The 14,048-nt window shown below is 30.6% G+C and overlaps 4 protein-coding genes across 5 annotated transcripts; all 4 read left to right on the top strand.

Moving 5' to 3' along the window:
* The first annotated feature begins 1,106 nt into the window (after window positions 1–1,106).
* Window positions 1,107–2,203, top strand: LOC105781935 (probable phospholipase A2 homolog 1). The gene is made up of 4 exons (XM_012606455.2): window positions 1,107–1,406; window positions 1,557–1,593; window positions 1,683–1,802; window positions 1,891–2,203. Exons 1-4 carry the CDS (start codon window positions 1,314–1,316, stop codon window positions 2,070–2,072), a joined length of 432 nt encoding a protein of 143 aa, XP_012461909.1. The 5' UTR covers window positions 1,107–1,313; the 3' UTR covers window positions 2,073–2,203.
* Window positions 2,204–3,884: 1,681 nt separating this feature from the next.
* LOC105783942 (60S ribosomal protein L31) lies at window positions 3,885–5,110 on the top strand. The gene is made up of 2 exons (XM_012609656.2): window positions 3,885–4,061; window positions 4,643–5,110. The coding sequence occupies exons 1-2, from the start codon at window positions 3,979–3,981 to the stop codon at window positions 4,923–4,925; spliced, it is 366 nt and encodes a 121-aa protein (XP_012465110.1). The 5' UTR covers window positions 3,885–3,978; the 3' UTR covers window positions 4,926–5,110.
* Window positions 5,111–6,171: 1,061 nt separating this feature from the next.
* On the top strand, window positions 6,172–7,378 carry LOC105784168 (40S ribosomal protein S30). The gene is made up of 3 exons (XM_012609965.2): window positions 6,172–6,335; window positions 6,448–6,585; window positions 7,142–7,378. Exons 1-3 carry the CDS (start codon window positions 6,332–6,334, stop codon window positions 7,186–7,188), a joined length of 189 nt encoding a protein of 62 aa, XP_012465419.1. The 5' UTR covers window positions 6,172–6,331; the 3' UTR covers window positions 7,189–7,378.
* Window positions 7,379–8,996: 1,618 nt separating this feature from the next.
* LOC105783918 (vacuolar protein sorting-associated protein 32 homolog 2) lies at window positions 8,997–12,366 on the top strand. Of its 2 annotated transcripts, XM_012609632.2 has the most exons (8): window positions 8,997–9,162; window positions 9,306–9,410; window positions 10,307–10,406; window positions 11,048–11,133; window positions 11,269–11,360; window positions 11,494–11,608; window positions 11,737–11,929; window positions 12,101–12,366. In XM_012609632.2, exons 2-7 carry the CDS (start codon window positions 9,339–9,341, stop codon window positions 11,926–11,928), a joined length of 657 nt encoding a protein of 218 aa, XP_012465086.1. In that variant the 5' UTR covers window positions 8,997–9,162; window positions 9,306–9,338; the 3' UTR covers window position 11,929; window positions 12,101–12,366. The 2 variants fall into 2 exon arrangements, with proteins under 2 accessions (XP_012465086.1, XP_052481872.1); XM_052625912.1 differs by having other exon boundaries at window positions 11,737–12,366.
* The last annotated feature ends 1,682 nt before the right edge of the window (window positions 12,367–14,048 follow it).

Below are 14,048 nucleotides of genomic sequence, written 5' to 3' on the forward strand. Positions count from 1 at the left end.
ATAGTACGATGGTTGAATTCTGCTATTAGTCCCTATACTTCGTGAAAGTTATGAATTTAATCTCTATATTTTAATTTGATCAATTTTAATCTCTGCATTTTTAATTTATTCAATTTTAGTCCCTATACAGATTTCTTTTTCCATGATTTTTTTAGGGTTACCTGAATTCCAGTTAATTGAAATTTTATATGTTCATTTCTTATTATTCTTAATTGATATTTTATTGTTAATTTTATTTATCGATAATAGTGTTATCAATTATTAATATAACAAAACCTAAAGAAATTAGAAAAATAATTTTTTCGGTTTTAGGTTTAGAACGAATAGCTTTTAGTTTAAATTAAATTGATCGAATTAATTAAAATATAAATATATGTGACCAGTTAGGCAGTCAAATTTGAAGTTTGTTATTAATCAGTTCAATTTAAATTATTGACATAAGAATATAACTCAATAATTAGACTAAATTGGTTCTCAATTGTTCGGATGAGAATTAATGGAATTTAATATTTGAATTAATAATAAACTTTATTAGGATAAATTAGGTGGAGATAGAGCAAGTAGCTAATTTGTTTTGTCAATTTTATTTAAGCATCATGATTTAGTTGGCCTTCCAACTTTACAAATCACCGGGAAAACTTAGCATTTGTTAACTTTATTAACATGATATACATGTAGATTGTCACGTAGATACCACAACAACAATTAATTATTTTTTTAATAAAAATAAAAATTATTTAAAACGTATAAAAATATAAAAAATATTTTTTAAAAAAAATTAATTAATTGCTAACATGAAAATATGTGGATTGCCACGTGGATGTCACATCAGTAACGTTAACTTTTACATTTTATTTTGGAATGATTTGATAAATAATTCAAATTCAAAGGCTAAAAAAGATGAATAATTAAATGAATAATTAAAATATTTTTTTTTAAATTTGAGGGCAAATAAATTATTATGCTCATTTATTTAATAGTTTTAATTTTATATTACTTACTATGAAAAATATCTTGCATCTATGAGATTCGATCAATAACCATAAGAGAATTATTACAAAAAAATTGAGATGGATACATATTGTACGGGGAACTATCGGTCTCTAAAACTTCGCTCGCAGTTTCTTAGGAAGGGTATTGAAGTAATTTTATTAATTCCTCCCGCGGGTTCAGCGCGCTCACTAGAAAATAACATTACTGTTTTTTTCAAACAAAGAAAGACCAAAATTGAATTCTTTATTTAAAAAAAAAAAATTGAAATCCTGCTAAAAAGCAAAGGTTTATAGATCGTATAACGACGAATCGGCGATAGAATGCAGCCCAATGCTGTGCGTTTGGTAACGAAATTTACCTTTATCTTCGTCTTCCTCACTGTCTCCGCCGTCTCCGCCATCAATGATTCTCAGGTAATAACAACAACAATAATAATCCCAAAGCCCTACCTCTTTATAAAATTTCCGATTAAGTACGATCTCCATTTTTTTTTTTAACTTTTATAATTTATCTCCCTTAAAAAAAATTAATAGTTCTAACATTTTCTTTTTAAATTTACACAGGTATGTAGCAGAACCTGCGTAGCTGAAAACTGTTATAGTAAGCTCCACTTTCTTTTACCTCTCCAAAAGACTTTAATCGTTAAATTTACGTGATAATCAATTAATTTTTAAAAATCTGGAATGTAGCGGTTGCGATCCGATACGGAAAGTATTGCGGCGTAGGGTGGTCCGGCTGTCCCGGAGAAAAACCGTGCGACGATCTGGACGCTTGTTGCAAGATCCACGACGAATGCGTCGGGAATAAAGGTGGAAAGCATTTTTTACATTTGATATATTCATCGATTCGCTTGAAATTTGAAATTATGATGAATTTATTTGTTTTATTATTATACAGGTTTGGTTGACGTAGAATGTCATGAAGATTTTAAGGTTTGCATAACGAAAGTACAAGAATCCGGGAAAGTTGGGTTTTCTCGGAAATGTCCAATTAATACGGTGGTGCCTGCGATGATTAAAGGTATAGATATGGCTATTTTACTGAGCCAATTAGGCGGTACTAAATATGATGAACTCTGATTTTTTCCCAAATTAAAAAATTCATTTGAATTGGGGCTTTCCATTTATGTGTGGATTTATTACATTTGATGAATAATTTTGTTATTTTCATCTGACCATATTTATTTTTTTATACAATATTTAAAATTAGACATAGTTCCACTCCAACTCATAAATAGAAATATAATATGCTTCAGTGCACTCGAACTCACGTCCTCTTGCATTGATAATAATGCCCATACCAATTGAGTTAAGACTCAATCGACTATTTATTTTTTCAAGATTTACTATATAAACAACACACATCCAAAACAATTGAAATTTGAACCAAGCATTACAAAGCACTTTTAGACTAACACTCAGAATATATCTAGAGCTAAATTAGTACAGTTCTTGAAAGATGTGAGATTTAGGGCCAGTTCTTCATTATTTAAAAGAAACACTTCTGACTCCAAAAGCACTTTTGGAATAAAAGCTGTGCAGAACAAGCTGCTTTTGGCTGAAATTTTGAGCTTTTCCTCTCTCAATAGTACTTTTGGTGCTTAATTACTTTTTCACCTCTCCAATAACATAGTACTTTTTTTTTCTCGGTGCTTAATTACAAATGTGTTAAAATCATTAATTTAAAATAAAAAATATTTTTAAAATACTAATTACAAATATTTAATGATTATATTTAAATATTTAAAATATAGTTTATATATTCTAATTAAATTTTATAAATAATTAATATTTATTGCTTAAAATATTTAAAATTTATATTTCATATATTAAAATATTAACAATAAGTTATAATAATTTTTTATATTCTTACTAAAATATAATAATATTAACTAATTTAAATATTATTTAAATGCATATTTGTTACTTGATAATAATATGTCTAAAATGGACATTTTATTTTTAAAAGTACTTTTTGACAAGAATGCTAAACACTCAAATTTTAAACCAAACTTTTCAAAACACTTCTCAAAACACTTTTCAAAATCAATAAAGAATGACCCTTAATTTATAATAAATCTCTAATCAACTCACTCGTGATTTATACGAGATAAAAATCGAATCTTAAGATATTAAAGTTCTAAACCCTTAATATTTATCAGTACTACAAGTCCCGATTCACAATTTCAAGTGCTTTTATTAATCAAACCAAATAAATAAAGAAAGTTTTAATTTCACAAACAAGATTCAAATACGATCACGTATCCTATAATTTTATTATTTTTATTTTTTGACAATATAAAGGATGCCATCTTTTACCCTTTTATTGTGGAATATATATCAAATAATTATCCTATACATACATAAAAAATATTTTGCAAATTAATTTTTAGAGATTAAAATATGCTTCAAATCCTTGTACTTGTTTTACATTTATATTTAATCTTTATACTTTTATTTCTAGGAATTTAGTTAATTTAATTTTAAATTTTACAATTCAAGTCTAATTGTTAACATTATTAAAATTCTCTGTTAAATTATTTGGCACAACATTTTGAAAAAAAATCAATTATTAGTCATTTAACAAGAATATCTTGCGATAAACTTAAATTTAATAGAAAACATTTAATGATGCTAACAACCGGATTTGCATTTTTAAAACAAAAATATAAATGAACTAAATTCCTTGAAATAAAAGTAAGGGCTAAATTTCAAAAGAGCGAAGAGTAAGGGGACTTGGAACAAATTTTAGCCTTTTTTTTTACAATATTAAAGTAAAGAAGTGGGTGGCATGGGAGCAATAAAAGTAATTGGGCCTGAAGTGATGGTTTTGAGCTAGATTTTTAAACCCAAAACCCAACAGGGAAAACTTTGAAAACCCTAGATTCAGGAATCAATATATTTTGGCCAAGCTTCCGTCTTCCTTTTGTTGCCTCTCTTTGGTGTTGTAGCTTTCTGCTTTGCTCTTTTTTGGGGGGTTTCGAAAATGGTTGAGAAAGCAAGGGGAAGAAAGGAAGAGGTTGTTTCCAGAGAATACACCATCAACCTTCACAAGCGTCTCCATGGCTGGTAATTTGATTTTTTCCACTTCTTTTTACACAATTTTTCATTACTTGCTTTGTGGATCTCTGTTGTTTCGGTTCTAAATTAGATTTTTTTTTTCTGTATTTTTTTTCAATATTTCGATTATTTGTTTTCATTTCTTTTGTATTCATCTTGTTTATAATCATAAACTTTGTTCGCATAAGTATTGGCCTTTCATGTGGATAAGAAATGGTGGAATTTAGGGTTAGATTCATGATTTTTATCCGTTACCGGCAATAGATTCGTGATTTAATCTTAAACTAATTATATTGAAATTGATGATGTTCATTGTAACGAGTCGAGCTCAATACTTGATTCGAACTTGATCGAGTTTCCTTTTAAAGTTTGAGCTTAATTCGAGACAAAAATCGAATTGCTTAAAGGTTGCTTAGATTGGATAATTCTTGTGCTCGACTTCGAACTCAATTATTTTCCGCCCTAGTTTTATCTCGAGTAGAAAATGATTGTGTAAGACTGGATCTTTTTCGAATCAAATCCCAGCAGGTTGCAAGTATAGTTTGAGTGATTTGTTTTTTAATGAAGTCCTTGGTAATCTTTGTATACAGCACATTCAAGAAGAAAGCTCCCAAGGCAATAAAAGAGATCAGGAGATTTGCAGAAAAAGCCATGGGAACCAAGGATGTGAGAGTTGATGTTAAACTGAACAAGCATATATGGAGCCGAGGGATTCGAAGTGTCCCCAGACGGATAAGGGTTCGCATTGCTCGGAAGAGAAATGATGATGAAGATGCAAAGGAGGAGCTTTACTCTCTGGTAACGGTTGCCGAAATTCCAGCCGAAGGACTCAAAGGTTTGGGCACTAAGGTCATCGATGACGATGATGAGTAATCTCCGATCTCTAGTTTAAGAAAAGCATTGCATTTTCTTTACTGAAAAGTTTAAATCCAGGTTTTGGCTAGTTTTACGATTTTGTTCATCAACTGTTTTTCCTTTGGTATTCGGTTTATCGTTGTTTAGACTTTTAAGCTCGGTGCAATTTATGTTTCAATGGCGGAATCAGGTTCTTTTTGCAATTGAGTTTCCCATACATTATGAAGCATTACTTTATTATATTCATGTCATGAATAAGCCGATTATGCACGAACTGCTGTAGTTTTATCAATGACTTGGACATGATTAGCTGTTGAGACTACCTGGTTATGTGCGAACAACCCGTAGTTATGTTAATGGCTCAGACATGATTAATAACGGATCGGAATTGCTCTCGGTTGTTCGATGGCTGTCATTCTGTTTAATTGTAGGAGGTTCTTGTTGTCGAAATAGAACCCTAAGCTGGGTCTAAGGCCTTCAATGATGAAAGTGTAGCCGTTAACATCAAGGGTCATCAAAATAATGACAAAAACTACATCAAATTCTTAATCCTGATAGACACAATCTAGTGTTTTGAAAGCTATTTGCAAGTCCATTGCAATTTCGTAAGATTATAGCTTCATATTATTTAAAAAAATATATTTAGAGGATTCTTGTAAGATTATAACTTCATATTATTGGAAAATAAAAAAGAATTGTTGCCTATGGCAGTAAATTAAATATATTGAATTGATCAACTGTTTTAGCTTAATTGGTATTAATATTGTTGTTTATGTAGAAGAAAATGGGTTGAAGCACGTCGAAATGTATTTGTTCTGCTATTGAAGGAGATATTATGAGTAATGATTTTTCAAATTTTCATCTCATTAAATTTATTTTCAGGAATATCTCGAAAATTGCAAAGCAACAAAATTAGATGAATTTTTATAATAAGGTCGCAATAAAATTCAGAAAAATTGTTACATCTCTTCTATTTTTTTTTTTGGTCGAAAGATATGCTACAAATTAACAAATTTCTACTTATACGACCAAAAAAGTGAAATACCTAAAATATACGAAAATACTAAATATTTTAACATTGTTAAAATTCTTTTGATGAATTCATGTTTATTAAAACGCTTTAATTGCTTACATTGTTACCAATTATTTTTCTATTTCAAATCATCACAGATCATAAGAAATAAAAATAAGGGATTAAATTTCAAATGTGTAAAGAGTCCTGGGACTTAAAGCATATTTTAACCTATGAAATAAAGGCTTTCACCTTATCGGGTCTTAACCCGGCCCAAAATAATCAACGCTATACAAACTTACCAAAACCCTAACCCTAAGCTTTATTATACCTGCTCACCGCGAGAGGCGAACCAAAGAGCTAAAAAATCCGCAGTTCAGCAACCAAGGAGCACTCATTCGACAAGTCCGCCATGGGTAAATCTCAAAAGCTTTCTCACTTAGCTTTCTCTTTGTTATTATTTAGGGTTTTTTCTTTTTACTGTGTGTTGTGACACTGATTATTTTGAATCGCGTTGATTTATTTCAGGTAAGGTTCATGGATCTTTAGCTCGGGCCGGTAAGGTGAGAGGCCAAACACCTAAAGTGGCTAAGCAAGACAAGAAGAAGAAGCCCCGTGGCCGCGCTTACAAGAGGATGCAATACAACCGTCGTTTCGTCACTGCAGGTGATTATTGTTTCTCTCCCTCTTGTCATTTCCTTTGAATTTTTGTTGTTGTGGTTTCCGTCTTCAATGTGGATAAAATGATACGAATATTATCTTATTGATGGTTTTTTTTCCATGGCTAACAAGAAACCATGTTTATGTGTTTGTTTATAGTTAATTATTGTTGGGATTTTCACTGAAAACTAATGGAATTGTTCTATGTGTATGTATGTTCATTGATTTTGATTAGTAATTTACGTCTGAATAGAGATGGCAAAAACCCTAAACCGACGGGTTTTGACCTGATAGGATTGGTTTTTCTTTTTTCTTTTTGAAATGGGATTTGGGGCGGGGTGGGAGCCAATGCTCTATCATCGGGTTGGGGGTGAGCAAAAATCTGACCTACCTTTCCCGATTCATTACTTTTGAGCGAAGAGTGGAAAATGATGCATTTTTTTGCCATTCATTGACCAAGTACCTATATTTCCAACCCCGATAGTAGCAAAACTAGTCAAGTAATGAGCAGGTTGATTTCCCGACCGATGAGTGATCTATGTTAAATCTCTGGTTTTTGCAGTGGTTGGATTCGGAAAAAAGAGGGGACCTAACTCATCCGAGAAGTAAGAGCTATGCAATTGAAAAAAGGTCTTGTTTGAAGCTTTTATGGGTTTAGTCTGTGTTTTCCCCCCTTTTTTTTGTAATGTTTTATGATACTTATTTTTATCCACTGGTATTAAGGTTCAAGTTGAACTTGAAGTTTTGTTAGCTAAATATTATGTGATTTTGATATTAGTTAAGCTTAATTCTTGGTTCATTACGTATTTCTTTTCTGCTTCATCGCTGCCGAATAAGTTTTTATCTATCTATTTGTGAGGTTTGAAATAACTGTATTTATCTGATTATTCATTGCTTTATCCATATTGATATAATTGTGTCTGGATTCATATCCTTGAAAATTTTGAGCCTTTGTTTGCTCGGCAAAGGCCTCGAGTATTTTGGTTCATGTTCCATCTTATGTGATCTTATGAGTTTTATTATGATTGATTTTGATTGGAATTGTGCGAGTCTTTCTTTATAATCCAATCACTGCTCACCTTTTTTCTTGTTCTTATCAATGAATTTATCTCTTTACTTATATTATGACTTAGATGTCATGTATTTCTTGAAATATGATTCAGTTGATGGGATTTGGTATGATATCGATGGGATTGATATTCAAATATTTTAATAGTGTAAAGGATAATAGGAGCTAATTGTTTATCAAACATCCCCATGAGCTTCTGAACGACATATTCTCAAATTACTGATGATATGTCATTCAGGTCTTTGAACCTTCCATTATTGAAGCCATTAAATGATGTGGAAAATTTATTGTCATGTTATTTAAATTTTAAAAATTAAAACATCGGATGACTTTTATAACTAAAATTAAAAATTTTAAAATCAAGATTTTTATAATTATTTTTACAATATTGATATTGTGTTAAAATTTTTATTTTAATGGTCATAAGATTCGATGTTTCAGTTATAACATTGATAGTTTGATTTTGATGTTGTGTTTAGAGTTTGAGGGTTAATTTAAAATGAAGATTATAATTTGAGGATTATAATTTAGGGGTTTTATGTTTTTAAAATTTTATTTTAATTAATTAGTTGATTCGCAAATTAATATATTTTGGTTTAACTAGTTATGTATTTTAAATTTTAATAATTTATTTATTTTGTTCTAATCAAATCAAAATTGGAAATTTGATTAGTTTCATCCTTTAATCCGATTTTAAAAACATCGAATAAATGAAAAATATTAGGATTGAAACAAGTAACCCTGCGAGGAATTTCATGGCCGTAAAAATAATTGCATCAACAATTGACTGTTCCTTTTTAATTTTTTTAAAATTACGATTTGGGAAAAGAGATAAAAATAACATCGATTAAATCTCGAACTGTGAATCAAAGGTTTTAAATTTTTCAGTCTATTTTATATTGAACTGGTTGTTGAATGAGTTAGGTTATGATTTATTGATTTATTAGTTTGATAAATTCAATTAAAAATATATTAATGTGATTAATAATTATTGATTTTTAAAAACGTGCTTAATATTAAGTTCATGTTGATCCCATTTGCAATATTTAACCTTTAATCTAGAAATATTTAAAACGATATAAAATATTTTATTCATAAAATAATACATAAATTTTTAATTTATCAAATAACACTTCAATCTTCAATAAATTAAAAAATTCATTAAAAACCCATTTTAAACTCGTTTAGAAAATTTTAAAAAGTCCATAAAAGAATAAAGAAGTCAATGCTATTACATATTAAAAAACTAAAGCTTAAATACCATATTTTAATTTTGCAGCACTGAAACGACGGCGTATAATATGTATGGAGCAGACGGGGCCCAATCTATTCCATTAAACCGACCTAGTGACTGCCGCGTGGAAAGCCGACAACTTAAACCGTCGTGAAGACGAGGCAAAGCTAATACAGTTTCTTTCCCTCGTAAAACAACACGCTGAAGCAAAATAAAAAAAGGGAAAATCAAAATCAAAGTCCTCAAATCCCTCAAATCTCTAAAATCTCAAGTTTTACAGGTTAGAACATTTCCCCCTTTTTGTAATATTCTTTACTTTTTATTGGCTCTTTTGTTTCTTTTCCTCTTATGAGTGATTTATTGATTGTTTTATTATGTTTGTTTTGATCTGATCTTATCGCTTTGGTGATTGTTGTTGAACAGGCGATCGGGGATTTTGATCTCAAAGAGTTCATCATGTTTAATCGACTGTTCAGGAAACCTAAGCAGGAAACAAATGCTCTAACCACGTTAGATAAATTAAACGAGGTGTAGTATTTGACTTTCTTTTGTTTTTTCACTTTAATTGGGAAACCAGTTATTTATTTTTGTATTTCTCTTGCTTTGTTCGAGTTCAAAAATTTGAAAATTGGTGATTTCGGTGTGTTGAATTCTGTAGTCATGACTCGTTAATTGACGACTGGTTATTGTTTTAGGAATTTGCTTGAAGGAATTGAGTTGATGGCTGACGGTTTTATGGAATTTTATGATAACTCCTTGTTTTGAATTCTTATATTGTTTGATTACATTTCGGAAGTGTTGTTGATTTGTTGTCAGTCGCTAATGATTAATAACATTGAAGTTGAATAAAAATTTCATACACAGAAAGAAAGAAAGATAATTAAATTACTTGGCTCAGATGCACGAAGAGAAATTTATCCGCCTAGTAGATCAGTCCTTCAGAAAATCAGACACTTGGTGGAGATGGGGTAGTTGTTTACTTTGGTTGACAACTTGGACGTGAAATTATTGCAATAAATGTAGTAGTTTTCTGACCCAAAACTGGTTAATATATATGGAATTCATTTGTTATACTTAAAGAACAACTTATCTAGTATTGTTATTTAGTTGAAGAGAAGGGTTTCAAAGCTAAAAGGAATGAATATCTCTTTTATTGTGTATACATATTCCTTGCTGATCTCGCTAAAAGTTGATGCTATGATGGACTGTGATCTTTTCTGTATTTAGAAGTTTGGTTATACTGGTTGTGTGTTAGGGATAATTGCAAAATTTTAAGAATCTTAATTTTAGTGATTTTTATTTCGTCTGGTGCTGCAAAATGCAAAATGCAAAATGCAGTCTGTATTCGTTTCCACTGAATGACTTACATTGCTTCTTTTCTACGTTTTGCGTAATGGGATCCTATATTGATCTCTATCATCTAGACCCTTGAAATGTTAGAGAAAAAAGAAAAAGTACTTGCGAAAAAAGCAGCTGCAGAGGTTGAAAAGGCGAAGGAACTTGCGAAAGCAAGAAACAAGAGAGGTATGGTTGCAATGTATATGCAAATATAGTTATTGTTTTCCTAGTTTTCATTGATTTTCTCTGTTGCAAAAGCATATCAATGATCAATGGAACTGGCTGACTTTTGACCTTGTAAATTACATTAATTCCCACATTTGGTTTCTTGATGATTCAGTATAAATATGTGGAAATGGATATGAAATTCTGTATAATAGAATTATCATGATAAATTATTGATATTCTTTTAGTATTTATATTAGAAACTTTTGTTGATGTTTTCCCATAATAATCCTCAGCCGTCCCGCTTATGTCCCCCAAAAGGAAGGAAAGAATTTTTTAATTGCCCCTGAAGGAAAAAATGAAAAAGAACTCAAATGTTTTACAGCGTTGCAAGCTTTATCCTTTGGGGTCCTTTGATACCTCAATAACTGTACATCCTTGAGCTTTATCATATCATATGACTCTGAATTTCTTATCTGTGATGTGCTCATGTCTATGTACTTCTGACTTTTGAAGTTATTTTCATTGTGTAGGAAAATAAATGATATGGTTTAGTATTTGTTTATCATCTGACTTATGCCAATTTAGAACCCTGTTGAATACATTAATTGCCAACTTTACTTAGTTAACTCTTAGCACTCATCGTTACTACTATCAAGCAGCGGCTGTACAGTGCTTGAAGAGGAAGAGACTATATGAACAGCAAATAGAACAGCTTGGAAACTTCCAGCTTCGTATTCATGATCAAGTGAGCTTGGATTTTGTTTTGTTTTGTTTTTCCTGTTTAGCGTTTTAATTGTGCTCCAAAAGCTTTTCTTGAATTTTTTAACATTTCTTATGATGCTATACTTATTGGTATATATCAACGTCTACTGTTCCACAGATGATAATGTTAGAAGGAGCCAAAGCCACAACCGAGACTGTAGATGCTTTGAGAACTGGAGCATCTGCAATGAAGGCAATGCAGAAAGCAACGTATGTGATCAATATTGTTCTTTGTTAGCTAGAAATTTGCTTTTAAGATTTTTCTTTATTATAGTTGTCCTTCATGAGGCACAGACAGGCAGTGCCTAATTTTCCTTGTTTTATTCAAATGGCTTCTCTACAGTAATATAGATGATGTTGACAAAACAATGGATGAGATCAATGAACAAACCGAGAACATGAAACAGATTCAGGATGCACTTTCAACTCCTATTGGAGCTGCAGCTGATTTTGATGAGGTCAGTACTTTTCTTTTATGCACGCTCTCTTCTTATTCTCTTACCTTCTATTATTATCTATGTTTACACTTATCATGGCTAGCATTTGTTCGCATCGAAAAATGAGTCTGAAACTTTCAATGCTGCAGGATGAATTGGAAGCAGAACTCGAAGAACTTGAAGGTGCTGAGTTGGAAGAACAGCTTCTCCAGCCAGCAACAACTGCTCCAGCAGCTCCAGTCCAGGTGCCTGCTGGCAGACAACCAGCTCGTCCTGTTCCTCAGAAGCATACTGCTGAGGAAGATGAACTTGCTGCATTGCAGGCTGAGATGGCACTTTAAGGTAATCCATTCTAGTCCAGTTTGTTTCGGGAGAATCACAGATGGTGCACAAAGCATTGCTAGTCGATGTTGATCTAGATAGCTAAGTCACCAATTATAGCGGTACTGGACTGATCCTTTCAATGCTAATCGTTTTTCTTTCTTTCTGTACTGTTTTTGTTGCTGTCTGCAGTTCATGTTGCATAGAATGAAAGAGATACCACACTGTATTATTGAATCTGCCCCTTTAATTTGTGCGCATCTAATCTTTTACGTACACTGTACATGGAGATCGCGTGAACCGAACAAAACCCTCTCTTTTTTTTTCGTGTTCTTTCGATGAACACTTGTTATATTACACGAATCCTTGTAGCTATCTTGACTTCCTGTGTAATGTCAAACTACTTAGTGATATCAAAGTATATGTCAATAAGAACATTTGATGTTTTTTAGTCTCAATGAATGTGTTTTATCCTGGTTGGAAGCTTGGAATCACTCGCGATGTTGCAAAGTGATCTTGGCCAGAGTGAGAGGCTCGAGTTACTACTAATTGATAATAAAATTATAAAAATGTTATTGTAAATTTCTTTTTTAAAGAATTTTACTATTTTTAAATAGTGGAAGAGCCTGCTGAACCAACCAATTAAACTGTACTACATATTTGAAAAGTATTATTTAATTATATGAATTTTTTTGTATTGTTTACCCATCCTAAATTATTAAATTTTATAATGTTTTTGTGTGATTACACAAACATTTTTAATCACAAATTATTACAATGTTAATGTTATAAATCTTATAATGTTTTATGCAATATTAATTAATACAAAACTTTACTCAATCAATACAAAATATTACAAATTCTGTAATGTTTTGAATAATTACATAATAACACAAAATATTATCTAATTAAAAATTATTACAATTTTTCTAATATTTTATTTAAGTTGCACAAAATATTACCTTATTAAAAATATTATAATATTAGTAAAAATTTAGTTGACATATTCGTAACTAAATTTATAAACAATTTTAAAATCTCAAAAGTGAAATATGTAAAGAAAATTCACTAACATGTGCATATTTACTTGTAGTTTCCACTAATTTTTTCACTTAAAACCTATAATATAAATTGAAAAAATAAAATAAAATTTTATCATAAAATTTGATAAAATATGGAATCATTTTGATATTATGTCATTTTTATCGATAAAGTCAGATACGCTTGTTGACTTCACCTATTTTCACTCCAATTCAAAGAAAAACAATTCAAAGATAAGCAATAATATTTACTTAGCAATTTATTTTGATGGGTATTTAGTTTAAAAGATTATAGTCAAAAATCATTATGAATAAGAGCGGAGTATAAGAAACCCATTTATTACAAGTTGAGACTTTAGTTCCATCAACGTGTGACTTCAGTCTTGTGTCTTGCATCAACGTATTCTAAGTTAGCCTTGATCTAATTTGGAGAGAACTAGTGAACCTCTGGACCTAAACTAGCACATTAAACACTAAGAAGTTTGGGAGAATCCTAAAAGAAGTTAATTACAAATGAAGGTGGGTTGCCTCCTTTATATAGGCCAAGCCCCTTTAATTATACAACTAAAATTGATTGAAAACTAACGTTTGATACCAAGTCTCTAGAATATCCTACACTATCCTAGATTAATATATGCAATACTACATTATTATAGAATTTTCGGAAGATTCTATTGAACTCCACAAGGTTCTGGTGTCATCCATGACCTTCTAGACTCTTCCAAGGATTTTAGGTCTTCTCCCATGTCCTAAGACCATTTGGCACATTCTAGAGCCTTTGGGCTTATTTTTGGTTGAGAATCATTATAGTCCTCTTGTGCCTAATGTAACAGCCCGATTTTAACCCTAATCGGAATAGTAATTTTGGGACTATAAATTCGAGTTTGAAAAATATTTTAATATTATTTTGTGTATATAATGTGTGAATTTAATTGTGTGAAATTTTCGTGTTTTAATTTTATCGTTTGAGTGACCAATTAAAGAAAATGGCTTAATCACGTAAAATAAAAATTTAGGGGTTAAATCTAAAAGTATCAAATTGTTGTTGTCTTTATAAAATGGAGGATTTATTATGTAAAAAGGCCAAAATGTAGTTAGTG

Source organism: Gossypium raimondii, chromosome 13, assembly GCF_025698545.1.
Source record: "Gossypium raimondii isolate GPD5lz chromosome 13, ASM2569854v1, whole genome shotgun sequence".
Lineage (NCBI taxonomy): Eukaryota > Viridiplantae > Streptophyta > Magnoliopsida > Malvales > Malvaceae > Gossypium > Gossypium raimondii.

Coding starts and splice junctions, on each gene's coding strand:
- LOC105781935 (XM_012606455.2), top strand. CDS start 1,314: ATGCAGCCCAATGCTGTGCGTTTGGTAACGAAATTTACCTTTATCTTC. Junction 1,594..1,682: donor CGTAGCTGAAAACTGTTATA/GTAAGCTCCACT, acceptor TCTGGAATGTAG/CGGTTGCGATCCGATACGGA. Junction 1,803..1,890: donor CGAATGCGTCGGGAATAAAG/GTGGAAAGCATT, acceptor ATTATTATACAG/GTTTGGTTGACGTAGAATGT.
- LOC105783942 (XM_012609656.2), top strand. CDS start 3,979: ATGGTTGAGAAAGCAAGGGGAAGAAAGGAAGAGGTTGTTTCCAGAGAA. Junction 4,062..4,642: donor CACAAGCGTCTCCATGGCTG/GTAATTTGATTT, acceptor CTTTGTATACAG/CACATTCAAGAAGAAAGCTC.
- LOC105784168 (XM_012609965.2), top strand. Junction 6,586..7,141: donor CCGTCGTTTCGTCACTGCAG/GTGATTATTGTT, acceptor TGGTTTTTGCAG/TGGTTGGATTCGGAAAAAAG.
- LOC105783918 (XM_052625912.1), top strand. CDS start 9,339: ATGTTTAATCGACTGTTCAGGAAACCTAAGCAGGAAACAAATGCTCTA. Junction 10,407..11,047: donor GAAAGCAAGAAACAAGAGAG/GTATGGTTGCAA, acceptor ACTATCAAGCAG/CGGCTGTACAGTGCTTGAAG. Junction 11,134..11,268: donor AGCTTCGTATTCATGATCAA/GTGAGCTTGGAT, acceptor ACTGTTCCACAG/ATGATAATGTTAGAAGGAGC.